The 22,573-nt window shown below is 49.5% G+C and overlaps 1 protein-coding gene across 1 annotated transcript; it reads right to left on the bottom strand.

The window, feature by feature from the left end:
• Window positions 1-6,260: 6,260 nt before the first annotated feature.
• CCK (cholecystokinin) lies at window positions 6,261-12,400 on the bottom strand. The gene is made up of 3 exons (XM_082413111.1): window positions 11,794-12,400; window positions 10,501-10,716; window positions 6,261-6,681 (listed from the first exon to the last, which is right to left on the bottom strand). Exons 2-3 carry the CDS (start codon window positions 10,712-10,714, stop codon window positions 6,548-6,550), a joined length of 348 nt encoding a protein of 115 aa, XP_082269237.1. The 5' UTR covers window positions 10,715-10,716; window positions 11,794-12,400; the 3' UTR covers window positions 6,261-6,547.
• Window positions 12,401-22,573: the final 10,173 nt, after the last annotated feature.

Genomic DNA, 22,573 nt, shown 5'->3' with positions numbered 1-22,573 from the left:
GAGGGGGAAGAAGAGGCTTGCAATCAGGGAGCCCCATTCTGAGGGGAAACACCTCCCTACGCCAGGAGGCCCCACTATGAGGAAACACAGCCCTGCAATCCTTGAGGATCACAGTGAGGGGGAGATACAGCGCTCCGTCAGGGAACCCAGATCTGAGGGGAGATACAGCCCTTCCTCAGAGAGCCAGAAACTGAAAGAAACACAGCCCTGGCCTCACGGAGCTCCGGTCTAAGGGGGAGACGGCCCTGTCCTCGAGAAGCCACAGTGAGGGGGGGGGGTACAGCGATCCCTCAGGGATCCGGAAGCTGAGGGGAGACACAGAGCTGCCTCAGGGGGCGCAAACAAATCTGAGGATTAAAACAGCTTTGCCTTCAGGAAGCCCCATTCTGAGGGGAGATGCAGCCCTTCCTCAGAGAGCCAGAAACTGAAAGAAACACCACCTTACCCTCAGGGAGCCCCAATCTGAGGAAACACAGCCCTGCCGTCAAAGAGGGAGAGAGAGAGCCCTGCTTCAGAAACCCTGAGTCTGAGGGGAGACACAGCCCCGCCTCAGGGAGCCTCAGGCTGAGGAAACACAGCTCCGCCCTTGAGGAGACACAGCGACCAGGAGGTACGGTGCTTTCACTGTTTCCCTGGCCCTGGCCGGGGTCAATCCCGAGTCGGGGAACTAAGATCCCTCAAGCCACGAGGGGCATGGCCAGAAAGAAAAAAGAGGAGCTCCAGCCCTGCCTCAGGGAGCCATACTCTGAGGGGAAGCACAGCCATGAGTTCAGGGAGCCCCAGTCTGATGACAGAGACAGCCCTGCCTCAGGGAGCCACTCTCAGAAAACACAGCACTGCTACTGAGGGGCCACATTCTGAGGGGAGACACAGCCCTGCCTCAGGGTGCCTCACTATGAGGAAAAACAGGTCTGCTCTCGAAGAGCCCCAGCCTGAGGGGAGCCAGAGGGCAGGGCAGAATTCAGCAGGGTTTTCTAGGGCCAGGCAGCTGCAGCACCGGGGGGCCATCGGTAGCAGAGACTCACAACTGCAGGCTAAAGTTTAGGGACATTATTCAGAAGGGAAAAGCCACAGATGTGTCGTTCTCCCAAGCCCCCCAGTGTACAAACCCTTGGTCCCCCCAGGGGCTTCTATCTGTCACCTGTGACACTAAGGCCCAGAGTAGCAGCGACAGCATGTGACCCCTGACTCTCCTGGTTGAGGCTGGTTCAGTGGCTTGTGCAGGCTTCCTGGTGGAGGGGACTGGTGCCTGTGTTCTGGTGGGTGGGGCTGGATCTTGTCTTCTAGTGGGCAGGGCCATGTCTGGTGGTGTGTTTTGGGGTGTCTGTGAACTTAGTATGATTTTAGGCGCCTCTCTGCTAATGGGTGGGGTTGTGTTCCTGTCTTGCTAGTTGATTGGCGTGGGGCGTCCAGCACTGGAGCTTGCTGGCCGTTGGGTGGAGCTGGGTCTTAGCGTTGAGACTGAGATCTCTGGGAGAGCTCTCGCTGATTGATATTACGTGGGGCCAGGAGGTCTCTGGTGGTCCAATGTCCTGAACTCGGCTCTCCCACCACAGAGGCTCAAGCCTGACATCAGGCCGGAGCACCAAGACCCTGTCAGCCACATGGCTCAGAAGGAAAGGGAGAAAAAAAGATAGAAGAAAATTATTTAAAATAATAATAATAATTTTAATAAAAGAAGAGAGCGACCAAACCAATAAACAAATCCACCAATGATAACAAGTGCTGAAAACTATACTAAGATAAACATAAAAATCAGAAACAAATCAGTCATGGACAGCAGACCCCAAGCCTACAGTTGCTCCCAAAGTCCACTGCCTCGATTTTGGGATGATTCGTTGTCTATTCCACAGATGCAGGGTACATCAAGTTGACTGTGGGGATTTAATCTGCTGCTCCTGAGGCTGCACAGAGAAATTACCCTTTCTCTTTTTTGTTCACACAGATCCTGGGGCTCAGCTTTGGTTTTGGCCCCAAGGTCTATTCCAAGACAGAACGGGGTTAAAGCAGCGGCTGATTAGGGCTCTCTTGCTCACTCATGCTGGGGGGTGTGGGGTGCAGTAGTTATAATTGGAATAAGGGGCGAGCCGGCGGTGGCGGCAGAGGCCAGCATGACGTTGCAACAGCCTGAGGTGCACCGTGTGTTCTCCCAGGGAACCTGTCCCTGGATCACAGGACCCTGGCAGTGGCATGCTACACAGGCTCCCGGGGGTGTGTGGATAGCGACCTGTGCTTGCACACAGGCTTCTTGGTGGCTGTAGGAGGTGAAATGCTCCTTAGCATTTCATGCCCGTCTCTGGTGTCCGAGCTGATAGCTGCGGCTCACGCCCGTCTCTGCAGCTCGTTTAGGCAGTGCTCTGCCTTCTGTGGGCAGACAGGGAAGGAATCCCCTCTCTTCGTGCACCCTGAAACAATGGTCTCTTGCCTCTCAGGCAGGTCCAGACTTTTTCCCGGACTCCCTCCCGGCTAGCTGTGGCGCACTAGCCCCCTTCAGGCTGTGTTCACACAGCCAACCCCAGTCCTCTCCCTGGGATCTGACCTCCGAAGCCAGAGCCTCAGCTCCCAGCCCCACCCGCCCCGGTGGGTGAGCAGACAAGCCTCTCGGGCTGGTGAGTGCTGGTCGGCACTGATCCTCTGTGTGGGAATCTCTCGGCTTTGCCCTCCGCACCCCTGTGGCTGCACTCTCCTCCGTGGCTCCAAAGCTTCCGCCTGGCAACGCCCGGTATCTGCCAATGAAGGGGCTTCCTAGTGTGTGGAAACCTTTCCTCCTTCACAGCTCCCTCCCACTGGTGCAGGTCCCGTCCCTATTCTTTTGTCTCTGTTTTTTCTTTTTTCCTCTGCCCTACCCAGGTACGTGGGGAGTTCCTTGCCTTTTGGGAAGTCTGAGGTCTTCTGCCAGCGTTCAGTAGGTGTTCTGTAGGAGTTGTTCCACATGTAAATGTATTTTTAATGTATTTGTGAGGAGGAAGGTGATCTCCACATCTTACTCCTCTGCTATCTTGAAGGTCCCCCCGGTTTTGTTTTTTAAATTGGTCTATCAGGGGCCAATATTTTTCGTAACATATAATAATGATAAGTTACAGAAAAAAAAAATTTAAAAATGCAAGGCCAACTTTTTAATTACTAGATTCAACAGACATTAAATTACATTTCAAAAGTACATTACATGCACTCAATGGAACTTACATTTTTAATAATTTGGAATTGTTTTTCACTTCAGTTTTCCTCCACTCAAATCTGGAAAGCATGAGGCGCTCACTAATTAGAGGTAACCATAGTTACCAAGTTATCTTCAAAATACATCTAAGAGTTCCTTTTTTTGTTCTTGGTTTTAATTCTACAAAAAGCATTCCATTTGTCGGTGGTTCTTGTTCTCTTTTCAGTTTCATTGAGTGATTTTCCAAGCCCTGGAGCCTTTTGGCAGTCATATTCAAGTTCCAACATTAAGATAAAATAAATCACCCATTCTTAGAATAACAGTCTGAGGGCCTGAATTATCTGGTTTTAAATTTTCAGCTGACTAGGTGGGTTAACCAGCAGCTTGGCAAAGAGAAGCAGGCCTGAATCCTGCAGATTTCAACGTGTTTCTCTACGGAGAGAAGCTGGCACCCACAGGAGTGGTTTTTTAAAAAACTGTCCACTTGAGGGCATTGTCATCTTCTGTAGATGAGGAATCGATGCCCATTTCATCAGTTAGCTAAGTTACTAAGTATGAAGAATTTCACTGATACCCAGATTCCAATGCTGCAGTGGTGATTAGATGTCTCTTTGAGACTGGCTCCTGGGGCAGCTGCCCAGCTGTCTTGCCCCTTAATTCAGCCAGCTCTGCTGCTCTCTCCCAGCCTCTGAATATTACCTGCCATCATTCTTGGAACATTATACTGTGCTTCTGTGACTCTCCCACTGGAGTTCTTGGTTTATTGTACCTGCCACATCAGCATAGTGCCTGACACACAGGTGCACTTCCACACATGTTGTCGGGCTAGTGAAGAGCTTGTAACAGTCCACACGAGGTGATACCAGAGAGCAGTTGAATCCTTTCCAGAATGGAACTTGGAAAAAGATCAAACACTTTGAGTCACTCTGGCTGCAGTCCAGAGGTGTTAGGGCAGATAAGGCTTGAACTCTTGCCTCATGTGGTCCAGACCAGCATGTGAGCCAGGGAAAGGAAAGGTAGAAAAGTTGTTAGTCTTGGAACTTGATTAGATGTAACATCCCACTTGTCACTAATCCCACTTGTGCTGTCTTGAGATTTTCCAAACCAGAAGCCTCTTGGGAGTCATAGTAAAGGATTCAAAATTAAGATAATAAAATAAGCACCCAATCTTAGAGAATAGCCTGATGCTGTGAATGATTGGGTTTTTAAATTTCAGCACATCTTGAGATAATATTTCATCAAGATCCTAGAATTTTCAGCAGAAACTACCAGGCCCTGGTGGACAGAGAGGAGGCAGGGACAGTCCCTGAAGGCTATGGGTGGGGCCTTTCTTGAACCTAACACAGCTGAGGACCAGAAGTGGGGTCTGGGCCACAGATACTTCCAGGAGATGCCCCTTAGTTCTGGCTCGAGGAGTGAAAAAGGGAATTCCTAATGGCCAGAGAGCGTGAACATTCCCTGTTTTTTTCTTTTTTCTCTTTCTTTCATGCCACAGCCCCCAGGCAAACACACAGCTGCTGTGGTAGCAGTCAGTCATGACCCTGGCCAGGGCCAAAACTGTAAGGAAGGGGAAACTTGCTCTTGGATCAGAGGAGCTGTGATCCCAAGAGGGTGGAGTCAATCCCCATTGCTTTTTTTCTCTCTCTATTCTTCTGCTACTTGGACCTGAACATGGGCCCAAACGTGGCAGTGTGTGGCAGAATAGGGTAACCAGAGCCCCAAGTTTTTGGGTGGAGGACCAAAAAGGGGAGCCCCAGGGAACTGGAAAGTACTGGGGAGAGATCGTAGAAAGGGAGTAGCTCAGGAAAGCAACCCCATATAGTCCTTCATGAACTCCAGGGCTCACCGGAAGCCATGCATGCTTGAATCTGGTCCTAATTAGCATATCAAAGACTTTGAGAGCTAAAGTAACACATAGACCACCATCTACTTCCCAGACTGGTCACTGGGTGGTGCCCAACTGATATGGAACCAAACAGCAGTATGCCTTCCTTGAAAACTGAACTGACCACCATTCTTTCCAATGTCTGTCCCCTTTGGAGCTGCATGTCCTGTTGCGTTGGGCCACCTGCGGCCTTTGCTGGATAAAACCCTGGGTTCCTGGGGGCCTCAGCCAGGAGGTACAGAAAGGCTGCTGTGTGATGGCTGGCGTTAGATGATCCCTGGACATCCCTTTGGACTAGTTCTCTCTGCTGACCCCGGCAGAGACCCAATAGAGGGAGTGGCCCACGAAAAGAGAGCTTCTGCTCTGGGTAACTACCCGATCCCCCAGAACATGCCCGGCAATACATCTCTGGAATATGGTGAGACCCAAGGGGTTGTAATCACAGACTCTTTTCTATACTGTCGTGACTCCAAGTGTGGTCCAGGACCAGATATTACCTGCGGGCTTGCTTAGACCACAGCCCAGAACTGCTTAGTCAGAATGTGCTGTTCATCAAGATTTCCGGGTGATTCATACCCACTCCAGAGTCTGAGAAGTGCTAGAGCGATGGAGGTCACGCTAACCTAGGAGCCATATGCCCTCAAGTCTGTGAATTTCTTTAGCTGGGGAACCACGGCGAAATGGTTGGGGAATCATCTCTCAGAGTCTGTTTCCTCATTTGTAAAAGGACAATAGCCTCTGTGCCACAGGGCCATGGAGAGGTCCAATGCACACAAAAGTGCTGACCAGTGCTGCCCCATTATTTGTTTAAAGGCCAAGAGCACCCCCAGAGAAACCCTGGTGTGGGATGGAGTTGGCAGATGAGAACACCCCGTGGGGATGGGCTGATGGAAAGCTCCATCCCCAGCTGCCTCTCTGGGATTCACCCAGACAAACAAGTAGCACTATAAGCTGGGCAGGTGTTTTTTTGCAATGGTGCCCCACTGGGGCCCAGGGCCCAGGGCGGCCAGGGCTGGGCCGTGGAGCTGACACGGAAGGCCCTTTCACTGGCTACCCGGCCTGAAGTAGAGAAGCCAGCTCTCTGCCTGACCCTCATTTCTCAAGCCCTTTCTGGGACCATCTACCACAGGGATGCCTCCTTGGGCCCCATACATCAGGAATCCCTCCTTGAATGTTCTGAGGACTAAAGGACCCTTTGCCCTCGGTAGAAACAGGGAGTAAGGGGCAGAATGAAATCACTTTAATAGCATAGCAACACTTTAGGAACGGGGGGGTGGGGGTCACAGATGAGGGAAACATTTTGTCTTCCACTTGTACATTTCTGCTAAGGTGCATGGTTGCGTTGGACAACGTTACAGACAGATTTTTCACATTGAACACTTAACAAATAGATACTTTAAATGTCAGACGTCAGAGACGACGAGTTATGAGTGTGATTGTTTTCTTATTCTGCCTCCTCTGAGTCAGGAGTTTGCTTCCTGTTGTGCTGACGAAGGCTGGGTCTTCTAGGAGGTGTATTCATACTCCTCGGCACTGCGCCGGCCGAAATCCATCCAGCCCATGTAGTCCCGGTCACTTATCCTGTGGCTGGGGTCCAGGCTCTGCAGGTTCTTGATTACAGACATTCGGCCAGCAGGAGCTACAAGGGGCAGAGAAGAAGGAAACGGGACCATTATATCTAAGAGCGTCACATGTTCAGTTTGTAAAGGAAAACAATAGAAAAGGCCAGACAATACATAACATGCACCTTCTTAAAGGTATCAAAGAGGTATCAAGATAGTGGGATTGCTGGGCCAAAATCTAAGCGAGGAGACGGACCCATGTCTGTTTAACTGGAGAGAGGGTATAGTCTTTTCTAGTCGTGGGTGTGGTTTGCGATCTGTATGAATTTAGGTGAATTCATTCAGTCTCACCTTTCACAGCTGGGACCTGCCTAGGTTTTTCTACTCCTAGGGGTGTTTTCCCTTATGTAGCTGGCTCTCAGCAGGTGCTAACCCAGGATTTCCCCAGTACTACCCACTTCTAAAGTTTACCCCTTAATATCCCTGAGCCTGCCTGACTCTTTTTAAGGTAATGCAATTACGATATTTTGATGTTAGGATGTGTTTTTAAAAATGGAATCCAGTCCCAATGCTAGATAAATACTGTTTTAAAATTATTAATTTGAAAGCTACCTTCTTTTAAAAAAAAATATGGTATTGAGAAAAAGGCACACCATCAGATTAAAATCTCAGCACCTCAGTGACACTCAAAGAAGGGTGGGCAGAACAAAGAGGTAATTTAATTCAGCCATTTTGACCAAAATGCAATAACTGAACCTGAAATGGGCCCTTAGGGATGGGAGTTAAGTCCTTAGGAACAGGATGAGTCCAGGAATGATTCACGTTGAGTGGACAGGGCCATGACGAGGCGTGTGACAGTCCTGGCCTCCAGATCACACACAGTGGCCTCCTGGGTAGAAAATCAGTATCATACCTTCTCTTATACAACCTAAGGTCCCTCAGGGACCTCGACAGGCAAAGCCCAGGTGGCTTCAAGGGCAGAGGGGTGGACGATCACTCGATGGTTCCCATTGTACTGGGAGCCACCGTGGTCCCACTGCTGGCATTGAGCTCTTCTGCACAAGGCTGCCCTTGCCAACTCCTGCCCACAGGCTGCATCGAGTCAGACCACGGCTTATTCATTGATGACAGTGCAGAAGCAGGTATTCTGTCTTGTTGGATAATCAAATAAGGCTAGCTAAATTACCCTACAGAGCAGGTTACATCCCCACCCTTTCTTCCTCTCCCCTCTCTCTCCCGCCCCCCCCCCATTAATTCCCAGCTTTGGAACTAAGTGTCACCCCAGCACACTCCAGCCCCTTTGCAGGCATCCCCAGTCTATGCAGAGGAAAAACAGCCCCTGCTGTTTAACTGTTCAACACCTTTCAGGTGAAATATTAGTCCTTGCATTCAGCAAAACTCTCAGACCCAGCTATCTGTGCACAGTCACACGGCGATATGCCCCATCCTCCTGCCTGTTGCTGCTGAATGCCCCCTCTGAGGGCTGGGCACAGCTGGGAATTCCACCTAACGGAAGCAAGGGGGCAGCTCTGATGCGAGCAGCAGCCTCAGTGGTTGGTGGGGCCACCGTGTACAGCACGGAAGCTGCGCCTGTGACACAATTTCCCCAATCCACACACGGTCCTGCGCGTTTACCAGAGTTCTCACTCACTTAGTGGACACAGAGTAGGCACTTACACCCGACTTACACAACTGAAGGGCCGGGCTCCTGGAAATTTTAAAACTCGTAATGGGCAGTACAGCTGGGAAGCTGAATGGCTTCCAGACCTTCCAGGGAGGGCAGGACTTGAATAGACTCTCAGCCCTGATGCTGCCTAGATGTGCTACCTCATGTAGGTCACTCAGTCTTCCAGAATCCCAGCTTCCACACTGACACAATGAGGATAATAGACCTTACTGCGCAGGGCTGTTGTGAGGATGAAGAGAGACAATACAGATGTAGCACCAGGCTTTGCTGGGCTTGGGGCACGTGTACACTAACAGAATTGCTTCTCCTCAGATCGTTGAAAGCTCTACAGACAGTTTCTAATGATAAACTCTTGAGCACTCCCCAGAGGGTGCGTTATCTTGTTTGGAATCTTTAAGCATAATATATACTATAGTTGAGTAAATATTCACTGTGATCTCAAAATGTGTAAAACAGTCAAAGAAACTCTATAGATGTAGATACTTATTTCTAGTTCATATTTGTCAAATAGAAGAGCATATTTATTTTCTAGCTAGTGCTGATCCTGGTGTTGGCAGCTAAAGTTCCAAGTGACAGCTATTCCCACATGAGTTTGTTTGTCACGGCAGGCTGAAGGCAAAGGGCTGAGAAGAAGCACCAGGAAGGACCTTCCAGCTAAGATTTGTGGTTTAAAGCCACTGTCGAGTGTCAGTTCTGGGGAAATCATCTGGTAATTGGCTTTTTTACCCACAACTGTTTCTGGTGGATCTTTCTTGAGGGTATGAAGGGGCTTCCAGATTATGGTCAATGAAAAGCCTAGGATATTTCAGACTGGTCTGGCTGAAATTCAACCCATATCCAAGGACAGATATTAAACTACTTTCAGGCAGACAATCAGCAGGAACCCCCCCAAATTTTCAGATGTTCTCTGTCATCTGACTAGTATTTCCACATCTTTCAGTTTAATTAGCAGGAAAGCAAAATAGAAGATGGTAGTTGGGACAATTTCCCAATGAGAGGATGAAATATAACAAATCATCTTCTATTCTTTCCTTCTGAAATCCCCTGGTAAAAAGGTCCCTTCTCACCTTCATATGGAATTATAGGAGATTCTGGAGAGCCAAGCCCTTTATTTTCTCCCCATCTCGTCAAGCCATGAGTTAAATTTCAAATCCAGGCCGTGGCACACCAGCAGGTTAAGAGAGCCTCATGGGAATGGAGCCCACCCCCTACCCCTCCCAGCAGCTGTGGTTTATTATCCAGCTGTGTTGGTCCAGTTTGAAATACCACTCCCCAGTCAGTGTGTACACCATCAGTATCACTGTGGATAAAGTTGGTTGGAAAAAATCTGCCCCAGTCCAAATCATGATTTCCAGGAATTCTAGAGATGAATGAGCCTCCCTCTGAATCTCAAAAAGACCTGGAAGGGGCTGAGGGGAACCCCACCCTCATGCCCTCTTTATAGATGAGACAGCCAGGCCCAGGAAAGGGACAGGGCTGTCCGTATGCCACTCAGCTACTGAGCTGCTGAATCACCTTATTCCTGGAGAAAGACTTTGAGGCTGAGAAAAGTGTGGCTTGTTTAGCTCCTGCTGCACTTGGGTCCATCTCTCCAACAGCAAAATAAAAACAAACACGTCTCTTGCTGGGTAATCATCCTAAATCACTGCCGAGGAGAGCTCAAACCTGCTCCTGATTCTTTCCTCCTGTTACATACTTTGGTGAAAATCGACACACTGTCACTTTTCAAACTGTTGCTGTCAGATCTCAAGCGTTCTCAGCATTGACTACTGCCTGCTAGAGGGTTTCCAAGTGCAGTATCTGGGTGGCTCCTGGGTCCTTCGCATTTACAGTAGAGAGCGTTTAGTGGATCTGCAAACCCTTTCTGAGTCTGTAATTTGCTCAGTAATTATCTTTTCATGTCTTCATATGGTGTTGAACTTAAACAGCGACACCCGTGCCAAACATTAGTTTAAAGAAAGCTTTTTAAAAAGGTTTCCCTGAATAAACTAAGTTCTCCACCCTCGCTCTCAGTTTGCTACAGAGGACGTCCAGAAAAACTGCACTGTCCAGTGCAGCACAACTCGGGAAAAGAAAGTGAAAAAACCTTTCATCTTAGCGTGTTGCCCCTGTTTCCTGCGGAGGAGTTACCCTCCTCCACCAGCCCCACGGTAGAGAAGAGGGTCAGGACTGGAGGCAGAAGGGAGAGACAGGGAGGCGGCCTGCGTACCTTTCCGAGACTGCTGGATGTACCTGGCCAGCAGCGCGCCCAGGTGCGCTCGGGACTCGTCGTCCACTCTCCGCACGGCCCTCAGCTGCCTCCGCGGGACCTCGTCCTCCTGCTGCGCCCAGGGGCCCGCGGGGTCCGCGGGAGGCACGGGCTGCGCCAGGGCGCCCGCCGCCAGGACAGCCATCAGCACGCACAGGCACAAGCCCCCGTTCATGGCTGCGGGGAGCAGAGGGAAGGGGACGTGAACGGAAAGGTGGGGCCTCCGCGGGCTCTCGCGGAGGGTCGGGCACCCCGAGGTACGGAGAAGGGGGCTCAGTCCAAACGCGCGGGGCTCCGGACCCGCCAGGCAGGTGCAAGCACGAGGGAGCCGTGACCCCAGCACACGCGTCCGGGCTCACCGCGCTCGTCTTTTGGGGGAACCACAGCCGGGGCCGGGCAATGGTGCGGAGGACGGAGGGAGACCCTGTCCTCTGCCCTGTTTAGCAGAAGGAATGTCTTCTGTTTTCCTTTAGTTTGAGGAAGTGTTACAGAGTGTCGTCTCTCTTCTCCTAACTGGAAAAGCAAGAGATTAAAGATAGGTGAAAATTACCCTAAAGAGAAGACTCTGGGGGAGAAATGAGACCCTTGAGGAATAGTAGCACCTTTCCAGAGAGCTAAGACGCTTCCAATAGGGAAATAAATGGTGAAAAACCAAGAAGCACGGTTTAAAATGTGGGAGCATTAAATAAAAGCCATATCTTTCAAGTTTCTTCAAGGTGCACATGGGACTTGGCAATAAACCCCTACGCAAAGCACAGGGAGGTTTTTTTAAAAGGAAAATCAGAAATCTGCGTTCAGTCCTCGGGCTTCAGCCAAGCACCGCTGCATTTTAGATCCGCCGGCAGATAAAACACACACGTTTCTATCCCCCAAAGACTTGAATTTTCCTGCAGTATTCAGAAAATGAATTTAAATCTTAAAACCTCTGGGTAGTTTATTTGAAAAGATTGCAAAGTAGACGGCCCCGATGTGTAACATCTAGCAAATCGCAATTTGCATGCTAATCCGAGCAAACAGATAGATACTCCAGCGTTGCCTGCGCGAGAGAAGAACAAAGCCTGCGGGTAGAAGTCTCTAAAGCAGCTCTACCCACCCGCTCTGTCCTTTCTGACTTCAAGAAATGTCTTTCGAGCTGTCGGAAAGAAGACACAGAAAACAGCAAAGTGAAACGGAAGGGGCACAAAAGTGAAGACACCCTTCTTCACTTGGATGAAGGACACTTGGCACCTGGATCCCCCAAAGCGGGGAACCTACCTTCGGAATAGGACGCGACGGGCTTCGCGTTCCTGCCAGAGCAGCGGGGGAGCCGAGCCAAGTTCACGGTAGGCGGGCAGGAGGCTGCCTCTTAAATAGCCCCGCCTGAGCCGTTGGCCAGTCATCTATTTACCCAGCGCTGACGCAGCCGGGTAGCGACACGTGCTCAGAGGGCGGCAACCGGGGCGACAAAAGATTGAGGTGGCTGCCGGGAGAGAGGGGCCAATGGCCCAGCGGAGCCGGGGTGAACCTGTCCCAGGCGGGGTGTCCGGCTTCAGCCCCGTCTCTGTCGGGAGAGCTTCCTCCCCAAGCCGGGCCCACCCCCTCTCCCTTGCCCGTTCCAGCTCGAAGCTCCCCCTCTCAGGGCGGGAGATCTAGGAATGGGGACCCTCCTCCGGGATGGAGAAGCTGCCCGCGCGCCTATAGTCCGCTCGGGGGACCAGAGGGGCCAGAAGGGAAACTGGGGGTGGGGTGGAGGGGACGCTAGACCAGGCTGGGTGTCAGCAAAGTGCAATCCTGAGATGGAGGAAGTGTCGGCCCCTCTTGGAGCATCCCAAGCAGCTCTGCTCTTTTGACCCGAGAGTGGGCTTCCTCCGGGGGGAGGCAAGAGGGGTCTTCACTTTGTTCTCAGCCGCATGAAAAGCCCTCGAAGCTCTCCAGGATTCCGAGGGCAAGAGCTCCCGGGTCAGTGAAAGGGCTCGGCCACGGCTGGCTGCTGGCGTCCTGGGCCCCGATTCACATAGCTGTAAAATGAGGATGACACCATTGGGCTTCGCCCGGAGTTTGGGAAAGGGCTGTGTTTTCTTCCCAGCGGAGCTACCTCCTGCCCGCGGTGGCCGCGCCTCCTTGTGGCCAAGTGGCGCCAGCGAGTGTCCCCCAAAGCCTCCCGGTCCCCATTCCCCTCTGGCATCGGCGTCCGCCACTCCCACCTTCCCTGTGCACCCGAGCTCTCACACCTGGCCCGGTCCCCAACGGCTTTGAAATAAGGACCTCGCCCCTCGTCACTCAACCACCTGGTAGGGACACGGGTGGCGCCGCGGCCGCCGTGCGCCCTTCCCTGCGCGGTCGCGTCCCTGGCTCCGGAGCTAGGCGACCCCCAGCTAGCGCGCCGTAGGGGTCTACATCCACCTCCGCCTTGAAGCCGTTTGTGTTCGAGTCCGCTAGCTGGTGCTCCGGTTCGCCGCGTCCTGCAAAAGTCACTGACAGCCCACGTCACCGTCGGCAACCTAGGCGCCAACAGGAGCAGCGCCTGGCCAAGGCTCCTCCACAGACCCCTGGAGCCTCAGCGCACCGAGGCCTTCCAGCCTGGGACCTGGGGGTCGCCACCCATGCCTCGTCCCCTCCCGGGGTCCTCCACTCCTTCCCCTTTTTTCCCTCCCGGAGAAAGATTTGGAAGTGATTCTTTCAAAATCGGAATCTGTACTCAGCTCCCGGGATGGTGGGACTGTAGGGGTCGAGGTGGGTGGGGAGCCGGCGAGGGGCGGGGAGCTGGGCGGGGAGCCGCCTCTGGTCGCCGTCCCCCTTTCTGAACTCTAGAAGCTGCTGCATTTCTGCAATCTAAAAGGCAACAGTTTTGAAACAGAGCTGCAGATTAGATGTTTTCCAGTGGTTTTCCCACGAGGCTGCTGTGTAGTTCAGTTGGGGAAACTCGTTTGATTTGTGACTGTGGCCAAGAGGTGTCTGAGAACACAAAGTTGTTGTAGAGCATAATCACCTAAGGCAGGGGTCCCCAACCCCCGGGCTGCGGACCGCTAACGGTCCGCGGCCTGTTAGGGGCCCGCCGCAGAGCAGGAGGTGAGTGGCGGGTGGCGGGCGAGCTGGTGAAACTTTATCTGCCTCTCCCCATCGCTCCCCATCGCTGGCATTATCGCCTGAACCATCGCTCGCATTACCGCGTGAAACATCCGCCCACCCCTACCCCCGTCTGTGGAAAAAATTGTCTTCCGGGAAACCGGTACCTGGTGCCAAAAAGGTTGGGGACCGCTGACCTAAGGGGCTTGTTCAAACACCTCCCAGAGTTTCTGATTCAAGTGGGTCTGAGGTGGAGCCCAGGAATCTGCATTTCTAACAAGTTCCTTAACGCTGCTGGTGGTGGTGCTTCCCTGACCACACTTAGAGACCCACTGCTGTAGAATTTCCTTAGGGTAAGCCAGTTACTGAACTCCCTTCCCTCCATCCATTTAGTTAACATTTATTGAACAATTTTCCTTGTGTCCTGTCTGTCCTCTCCTCATTTCCTCACTTCTGGTATCTGGGATCATCTCCCGAATAAACCACCTGCCCCCAAGCTTTTGTCTAATTTCAGGATAATACTACTGAAGATACCAACTGTCTATCAGGCACTGTTGGATTACAACAGAGAGAAAAACAGGCAAAATCCCTGCACTCATGGTGCTTCCATTCTAGTTGGGGAGACAGATAATAAACAAGAAAAATATTAGCAGGTGCAGTAGGTGATGGATGGTCACAAATGCTTAGGAGAAAAGTAGAGCCGGGAGAGGGTATGAGGGGGGTTGGGCAGGGTATCCGCATGAACATGTGCAAACCCCTGCTTGAGGTCCCTCTGTGAGGGTCTTTGACATGTAGACCTCACTGCTCATGTTAAGGAGAAATGGTTTTCCTTCTCAGTACGAACAAAGACAAGGGAAGTTGTAATGGAATTTTACCTTGTTTGGAGGTTCTTGTTCTATTTTACCAAGTGTGAGATGGCAATTAAATTTTACCCCAATTTTACCCTTGTCTCAGGAAAGGAATAGAAAAGGGCAGTGCCCTCTCTGTTGCTCCCCCCAACCCCAGCCAACCTCTTATCACTGAGTGAGACTCACAGCTGGGACTCAGATGCCCCAGGATGTGGAAGGTCCCTAGCTTCATGCAGGGAACTGAAAGGGTGGGAACCATATCCAGATGTGTCATTGGAGAGAGAGTAGAGGTGAGAGAAAACCTGCGACTGTTTATTGGTTTGGAATCTAGAAATTTCCGTCTGATTGTGGCAAAAACAATTTTAGTGAGGTCCCATTCAGAGTTGGGGAGGCATCCCCCAAAGCAGTCCCTGAAACAGGAATGTGATTGTTTCCATGTAGTATCTCAAAGACATGGGAAGTATCTCAAAGACATATGTCCATTTTGCTTTTGTACAAAACTTAATGGAATTTCCAGGGACCTACTAGAGACTCCTACTTTATTATTCATGGAATTTAAACTTGTTACAGTGATCCCCATTTAAAGGAGGTCAGGAGAATGTTTGCTGTGATTAGAAATGTGTTTGAAGGCTTCTATTTGGGATCTTGAATTGTTTTCTCTTGAACTTGTATTAGAAATGCCATTATTTGTCCTGGAATTTTCCAAAGGCCCACATAGCCAATGTCATCTGCCATTACATGAAGCAATTTGACAGAAAAGAAAGACGTAGCTGTGGTCATGGTGAACAGTTTCCTTTTCCTAATGATGAGTTCCCTCAGAATCTCTTGTCTTAGTTCAGGTGTTCACAAAAGCAAGGCTGAGACAAGCACCTGGGTGCAGGGAGATTACTTGGGAGTGATCTCAAGGAAGCAGGAGTGAAGGAGCAGGGAAGAGAGAGAAGAAAATCAAGTGCATGTTAATGAGGGGGTTACTGCTGTGGACTCAATCCCACTGAAGTCTCTGTGAGATAACCCAAGGCACACACATCATAACCAGCACCCCCGAGCCTGGGAGGAGAGCAGTTGTTCAGTAGATATTTGACTGAACTCTTCATCTATACGAACATCTCATCTGCCAGTACGCCAGAGGACAGGAACCATGATTTATTCTCCCAATGCAAGAATGAACCCGGACACGTGCTAAGTGATCAATACATGTTCACTGAGGAAACAACTCTTAGTTCAGTTGACTGGATTTACAAGACATATAGCGGTGAATGAAAAGCCATTGGTTGGCCCTTGGCTGGGTCATGGACTCTCAAATAGCCACAGGAATTGTTTGTAACACCATTTCTTTTAGCCATGGATATAAGAGCCACCAGAAATGGGAGGTCACCTCCTGAATAGGTGACAGGAAAGAGGAGAGGTCATCTCCCAGCCCATTGATCCCCACATGCAGAATGAGCCTTTGCTTTTCAAACTAATACTGAAAAGCCAACAGGAATTGTAGTTGCCTGGGAAACCATCCACCAGTGTCTCCAGGCCCGTCTTTTGGGTCACTTTCCTTTGTAGAAGTTTTAAGAGCAGCCTCTGTTGCCATAATTGGGAAAAGTTAATGAACAGGGAGACTTAAATTCTTTGAGGGGCAGTCTGAAGTCTTTGAGGTCCTGCTGATCCAGATTCCCTCTGAAGCGGGCCCCTCGCAGCAGAGGACGAGCAAGTGTCCCTGCAATGTCCCAGCCTCCAGCAGAGACACGTCCCACCTACCACCCCGCCTACTGGTCAATGGCGGCTGTTTCCCCTACTCCAAATTAATGCTTGAGGACACAGCTGTTCCTAGACAGCCTTATCAGGGAAGGCTCTTAATTTTACAAATTAAAGTGGTTTGAATAGGTTTTAAATGCACATAATTCAAAAATTTAAAGGTAGAAAAGGGTATATAGTTAAAACTAAGTCTCCCCCTCGCCCCTGTCCCTCCCTAGAAGCAAGGAGTGCTTCTAGTTTCTAGTGAATTCTTCCGCAGACATACAAGCAAACCAATTTAGTGTCAAACACACACACACACACACACACACACACAAAATAATTCCTACTTGGAAGCACATAATATGTAATGTTCTCTGCTTTACTTTTTTCACTTAAAATATATATTGGAGGTCACTTTGTATTGTTGGCATAATTCTACCTCAGTTTCTATAGAACATTCCACTGGATGGATGTGCCTTAATTCATCTAGCCAGTGCCCTACTGATAAAAATTTAAATAGCTTCCAATATGTTCCAATTATAACTGAGGCTCCTTGAATATATATCATACTGCTCATGCACACTTTTACCTTTGGGATGAATTCTTAGAGGTGGAGTTGCTGAATTACAGAGTGTGTACACTTAAACTTTTGGTAAATATTGCCAAGTTACCCTTGGGGCAATTGTCCCCACCTGTCAGTAGGGCAGCATATTTATCTTTTCTTGCTTATTAATGCTTCAGCTCCAGCTGCTTGGCCACATCCTCACTGCCTGAGAACATTGGCTCTGAGGTGGTGGAGAGCTGACCCCACTGAACCCACTGGGTTTTATCTTTGGGTCACCGTTCTGTTTGAATTCCTGTGGCCTGTGCACGTAGGGGGCAAAGGGTGGGTGATACTTCTCAATGTGGTTGATACTGCTCTCTAGGTGACATTTTGGAAATTTATGAGGAATTTTTGGGTGAGCACAATAGTGGGCAGTGCCTACTGGCGTTTGGTGGGAGGGGGCCAGGAGGCAGGGTGTCTGGCGACCTGCTGGACGGACAAGCACATGATGTTGGATGACCCCCGGTGATTCATGTGGGTGAAAATCTTGTCTATAATTATTCAAGCCTAGAAGCTAACTTCATGTAACGTAAAAAAAACCCAAAGCATTTTGGCACAGTTTTAATATAACTGAACTTTCCAACAATGTTAAATCTACTGAAGATTGGACTTTGTTTTGTTTGGGATTTTAACAGGAGATGGCCACCATTTTGAAAACTCAGGTCACCAGCCCCAATGTTGCTTGTGGTGTTTGAGTTCCCTCTGTGACACACCTCTATTGGCCCATGTAGCTAGTTGTCCCACTCACAAAATCCTCTGTTTATATTGTTTAACCTTTATTTCAAGTTATCAAATGTAAAGGAAAAATGTCTATAAAATTCAGCTGCAAACTGAGTTGCTTGTTTTAAATCCAAACTTACTCACTCTAAGTAGGTACAAACATCTGACAACTGTCTTCTAGTTAACTGTGCCTGACCATTTACACATTGAGATACATATCATTGTATTCTAAATTGCTTTCCTTTTATATTACAGAATATACTTTATATTATGTTTATATTGGGGGCATTATATTGATTTTTAAAAAATATTGTTTGTATAGGTATATTATGAGTTATAAATGGTATTTTATTTTATTTTATTTTTTTAAATAAATAAATTTATTTATTTAAAAAAATAGTGTCAGGTTTTTTCATTTTAATTCTGTTAGTTTTTCTTTATGTATTTGGGACTTGCTTATACTGCATTTGTCTTTTAAGTCATATAGGAGAAAAACTGAATTACAAACAAAAATACATTTATACTGTCTTTTGTATTTACTTATGTAGTTACCTTTAGTACGTTTTTTTTTTTTTAACATCTTTATTGGAGTATTATAAATGGTATTTTAGGCCAATAAAGGGAGAATGTGAAATATCTATTATCCAGAGTAGATGTAGAGTCGGATGGGTTTGGGAATCCAGGCCTTCAGAACATGGATGTTTAAGGCCTAATCTTGCTCCACCTGTTTCTTGCTATCCTAACTCAATCTGGGGAATATAGGAGGGCAAACATTGGGAGCAAGGATTAAAGGCAGGGACTCCAGAAAGACGGGGTGCAGTGTGTGGAGGGCAGGGAGTCAGGACGTGGTCACCGAAAAAGAGAGATGGTGCACAAACAGCACTGAATACAAAGTTCTTCTTCCTTCTCACCAAGCTACTGACCACTGGGCCTGACCACGGCATCCCATCTGCACTAGCTTCTCCTGGACAAGCCTGAGACCTGAGGGTGGCAAAAGAGATGTCAGATTTCAGCGCAGAGATGGGCAGAGCCAGCTGAGGTGCTCCAGAGGTTCAGGGTTTTAGGAAAAGCAAGTTTGGGGCTACTTTGCCTAGGGGTGCTGTTGAGCCATGTGCAAAGGGCGTGTCGATGGGAAAGGGAGCAAAAGGAAAAGAGAAAATCATTCAGTGCTAAAAAGCAGAGGGAATTTTACCATGAAAGTAAAAGTTCTATTTAGATTTTCACGACATCCATTCCTTAAGGAATGGCACGAACCTGCAGCATGTGCGGAAATTGGCAGCCCGGAAATGAGGGATCTGTGCATAGAGTTTCCTAGCACGCATGACGATGAGTGAAGGAAGGAGTTTGTTTACCCCATTCTGAGACTTCCCTGGAGACGCTGGCAACAGACAGGCCTCCAGCTGAGCGGGGAGCGTCAGGGTGCTGGGCCCAGGGTCGCCGAGGACGTGCAGAGGAGGGAGAATATGATGGTGGCTGCCAGATTGGGTTTCTTATGTAAGTTTCTAGAGCTTGGAGTGGGGAGGAAAAAGAAACTCGGTCTTCAAGCAAGAATGTTGGCTTATATTTTGAGTCCCTTAGTTTGGGGCTTCCTGTAAACAGACCCTGAGACAAAGTCCAGATGCAGGTGGTGTGTTTGGGAGGGCATCCCAGGAAGCTGAACTGAGAAGGTGGGGAAGAGAGAAAAGTTGATACGACATGGGTTAAAGAACAGGTTACTGGGACTTCCCTGGTGGTGTAGTGGTTAAGAATCCGCCTGCCAATGCAGGGGACACTGGTTCGATCCTTAGTCTGGGAAGATCCCACATGCTGCGGAGCAACTAAGCCCATGCGCCACAACTACTGAGCATGCGCTCTAGAGCCCGTGAGCCACAACTACTGAGCCCACGTGCCACAACTACTGAAGCCCGTGCGCCACAACAAGAGAAGCCACCACAATGAGAAGCCTGCGCACCGCAACAAAGAGTAGCCCCTGCTCGCCACAACTAGAGAAAGCCCACACGCAGCAACGAAGACCCAACGCAGCCAAAAATAAATAAAATTAAAAAAAATAAAATAAAGCAAAAAATGTCTTAAAAAAAAAAAAAAAAGAACAGGCTACTGCTGGGGCCCACTGGGGTTCAAAGAAGCTGTATAGAAATCACTTCAAAATTTTCCCACTAGAGCGTTTATCCGTGACTCCTATGTCCTATTGTTTGAGGGTTTCTGTAGCAGGTGTGAAAGAGGGGGACCTAACAGGCAGAGAAGAGAGATGCAGGTATTCGTTGTGGGAAGCCATCAGCTGGTACCGGAAGTGTCCCCCACAGCTGCAGGTGAATTCAGGGAAGCAGAGGGGATATCAGGCGAAACATCAACAGCAGCTTCTGCAGCCCCTAAGTGCAAATCTCAGGAAAGACCCCGTTACATTCTTGAACTGTGAAAACACACAAATCTCCCTATTTTGTTCTTGTTTTGGGGGGAACACGTGCACCAATGTGTACAAATATTTTGACCTGGAGAAATGTTCAAGGAATATGTCCTCTTTCACGGTGGGCACTGTTCTCTTTCTTCTCTGACCCTGGGAACTTCATAGTGGAAATGATATTAGTTCTGAGTCTCAGGTCTCACACCCACTGTCCGTGTCACGCAGAGCAAGCCACTTTGGTTTCACGACCCTGCGTTTGCACAACCATCCAAGGTGGGGGAGAAATCACTTCCTAGAAGGGTGTAAACCGTCAGTGGGATAAACCTTAGCCATGTGAGTTGAGGGCTCGGGGACAAAACAACTCGCACCTCCGGCCCTTTTCCACATTCAGCAATTTTGGGAACAAAAGTATTGATCTCAGAGTGAGATACTGAGTAGGACACAGCCCCTGGAAGGGAAGAGCAGAGGTGAGAGGAATCTTGGCATTTTTTCAGTTTTACAGATCCAGGGCTCCTGAGTTCTATCAGTTACTCGGAGAACAGCAGCTCCACTGATGTCAAAGTGACAGAGAACAGCACTCACGTCCACTGAAACCGTCAAGTTTAGGAGGTTTATTCTGGGCTCCCTGGGGACGACCCCTTGTATAACAAGATGCTAATTTTAACGGGAAATCGTGGATGCTGGGAGCAGGAGTGAACGTGTAGCTATTTCTTGGCAACCCTAATTGCCGCAAGAGCTGCCAGGCTGCTAAAGGCATTCGCCTGTGCTGTACACACAGCTGGGAAATCAGAAGCGAGGAGCTGGGTTTGTTACCAGCCAAAGCCCTGGAACTCACAAGGCAATCTGCTCTCCTTGAGAAGGTACAGATGGGTCTCAAGGATCTGTCTGGAGAAATGCTACTGGTTTCTTGGCGGTGGTTGTGTTTCTTTTTCTTCCGCCCATAACAATTTGCTTTCTTGCTTTAAAAAGGCCCATGCAATAGGCACTGTGATTGGAAAGAACTTGCCTTCACAGACCAGGCTCTCACATATTAGTGTAGGTGCTTCATCAGATGCCAGGGGTGCCCTGCCCATGTCTCTTTAGCACTCACTTTCCTGTGTGGGTTGTTCTGACTTCCAGCTCCCAGCCCCCATGACTCTTTGCCAGAGTGCTGTCTCTCGTAGAGGGAAGCCTGCTTCAAGGGCTAAGGAATGAATGCCCCGAGGAGCAGCCCTCAGCCAGCAACTAGTGGGAAGTGGTGACCACATACTTCAGCTCTCTCATGCTGAACCATGTTCCATGCTGGCTTCATAGGTCCCTAGCACAGTTCAGCCCTAATGGCCCTTGGTGGTATCATGCTCAGTAATGCAACCTTTATTGGCTGCCTTCCCTGCCCTGTCTCACTTCCTTATTTCCATCCCTGTGCTTCCTGGGATCACCTCCCACATTAACCTCTTGCCCTCAAAGCCTTTGCTTAGGGTCTACTTCTGCAAAAACCCAAACTACAATGGTTGAATTTTCAGCTTCCATCAACCTGAGTCATATTCCAGGGTTAAATGTATTCCTCCTGCTTTTTTACCCCTGTCCATGGGCTATAGACTCCTGCTGGCTATGTGGCTAAGAGACCTGCACAGTCCTGGGATGCTGTGGTTAGTAGGGTATAGTGTTGGCTTCGAAGAGTCTACTTTTCCCAGGCATCAGGGGCTGACATGTAGATGTGAACACGAGGGTTTATCTTGGCAGGTTGCAGAAGCTTCCTTTGGCACAAGTTGGCAAAGCATTTGCTGAATGTTTCATGGCCCCTAATCCACACAGGTGGCCTCAATCCAGCATCCAGACTTTCACGCTTTCTTAGGACCATCAAACCACAGGGTAACCCCCAGGTATATATTTCCTTGAGTCTGAATGCCATGTTTTGGACTAATCATTCTCCATGTGGAGTCCATGGATCCATCCCCTACTTCACAATCATCAGGGATGCCTATTAAAAAGGCAGAGTCGGGGTCTCCTCTCAGAGCTACTGCATCAGGACCTCTGGAGATGAGTCAGAGGTCTGCTTTTTAACAAGTTCCTGAAATGTCTTGGCTGGGCTTCCCAGAAGCCGATCTGAGTGATGCAGCAGGCAGTGTTCCCGGGGAAGACTGGTCGAAGAGTGAGGGAAGCAAGACAGGGATGGGGAAGCCAAGGCAGGGTGTGATCCCGGAGAAATCCCACACAGGATGGCCTCCACTTGATCATCAGGGAAGCTCTGGCATTTAAGTTATATCTCAGTGATGTCCCTACTTGAGGCAAGGGGGCTGAGCTTTCATAGCTGCACCCGTCCATCATTGGCTGAGGGCTGTGTGGGCACTTCCGGTTTTCTGTAGGCGCAGGCAGAAACCCCACTAGCCCGAGCACAGCCCTCTAGATAAAATCACAAGTGGAAGCCATTAGAAGCAACAAAACTGATCCGCCTTGGCAGAACACAGACCGTGTCCATGTAGCTGGTGATTCTTATTTGAAATCGGGCTCCTGGACTGGAATTAACTCCATGGAGTGGAGATGGTGATAGGAGTCGGGCGGGGGGTGGGGGGTGCTTTGGGGAGTGTGGTTGGGTCAGACAATTCCAGATGGGCTTGGCTCTCCAAGCCAGCTCCTTTCGAGATCTCCCCACCCCTGAGATGTGCAAACGTGCCCGATCACTCTTCCTGGTTGTCTGATGGGTAACTTTTA

The sequence above is a fragment of the Balaenoptera physalus genome (genome assembly GCF_965194825.1).
Source record: "Balaenoptera physalus genome assembly, chromosome: 11".
NCBI lineage: Eukaryota > Metazoa > Chordata > Mammalia > Artiodactyla > Balaenopteridae > Balaenoptera > Balaenoptera physalus.
This window is presented reverse-complemented; position numbering and strand designations above follow the sequence as displayed.

Excerpts from the sequence above, each read along its gene's own strand:
- CCK (XM_082413111.1), bottom strand. The coding sequence starts at position 10,714 with ATGAACGGGGGCTTGTGCCTGTGCGTGCTGATGGCTGTCCTGGCGGCG. Across the intron at positions 6,682-10,500 it reads CATCCAGCAGTCTCGGAAAG|CTCCTGCTGGCCGAATGTCT; the intron begins GTACGCAGGCCG and ends TGCCCCTTGTAG.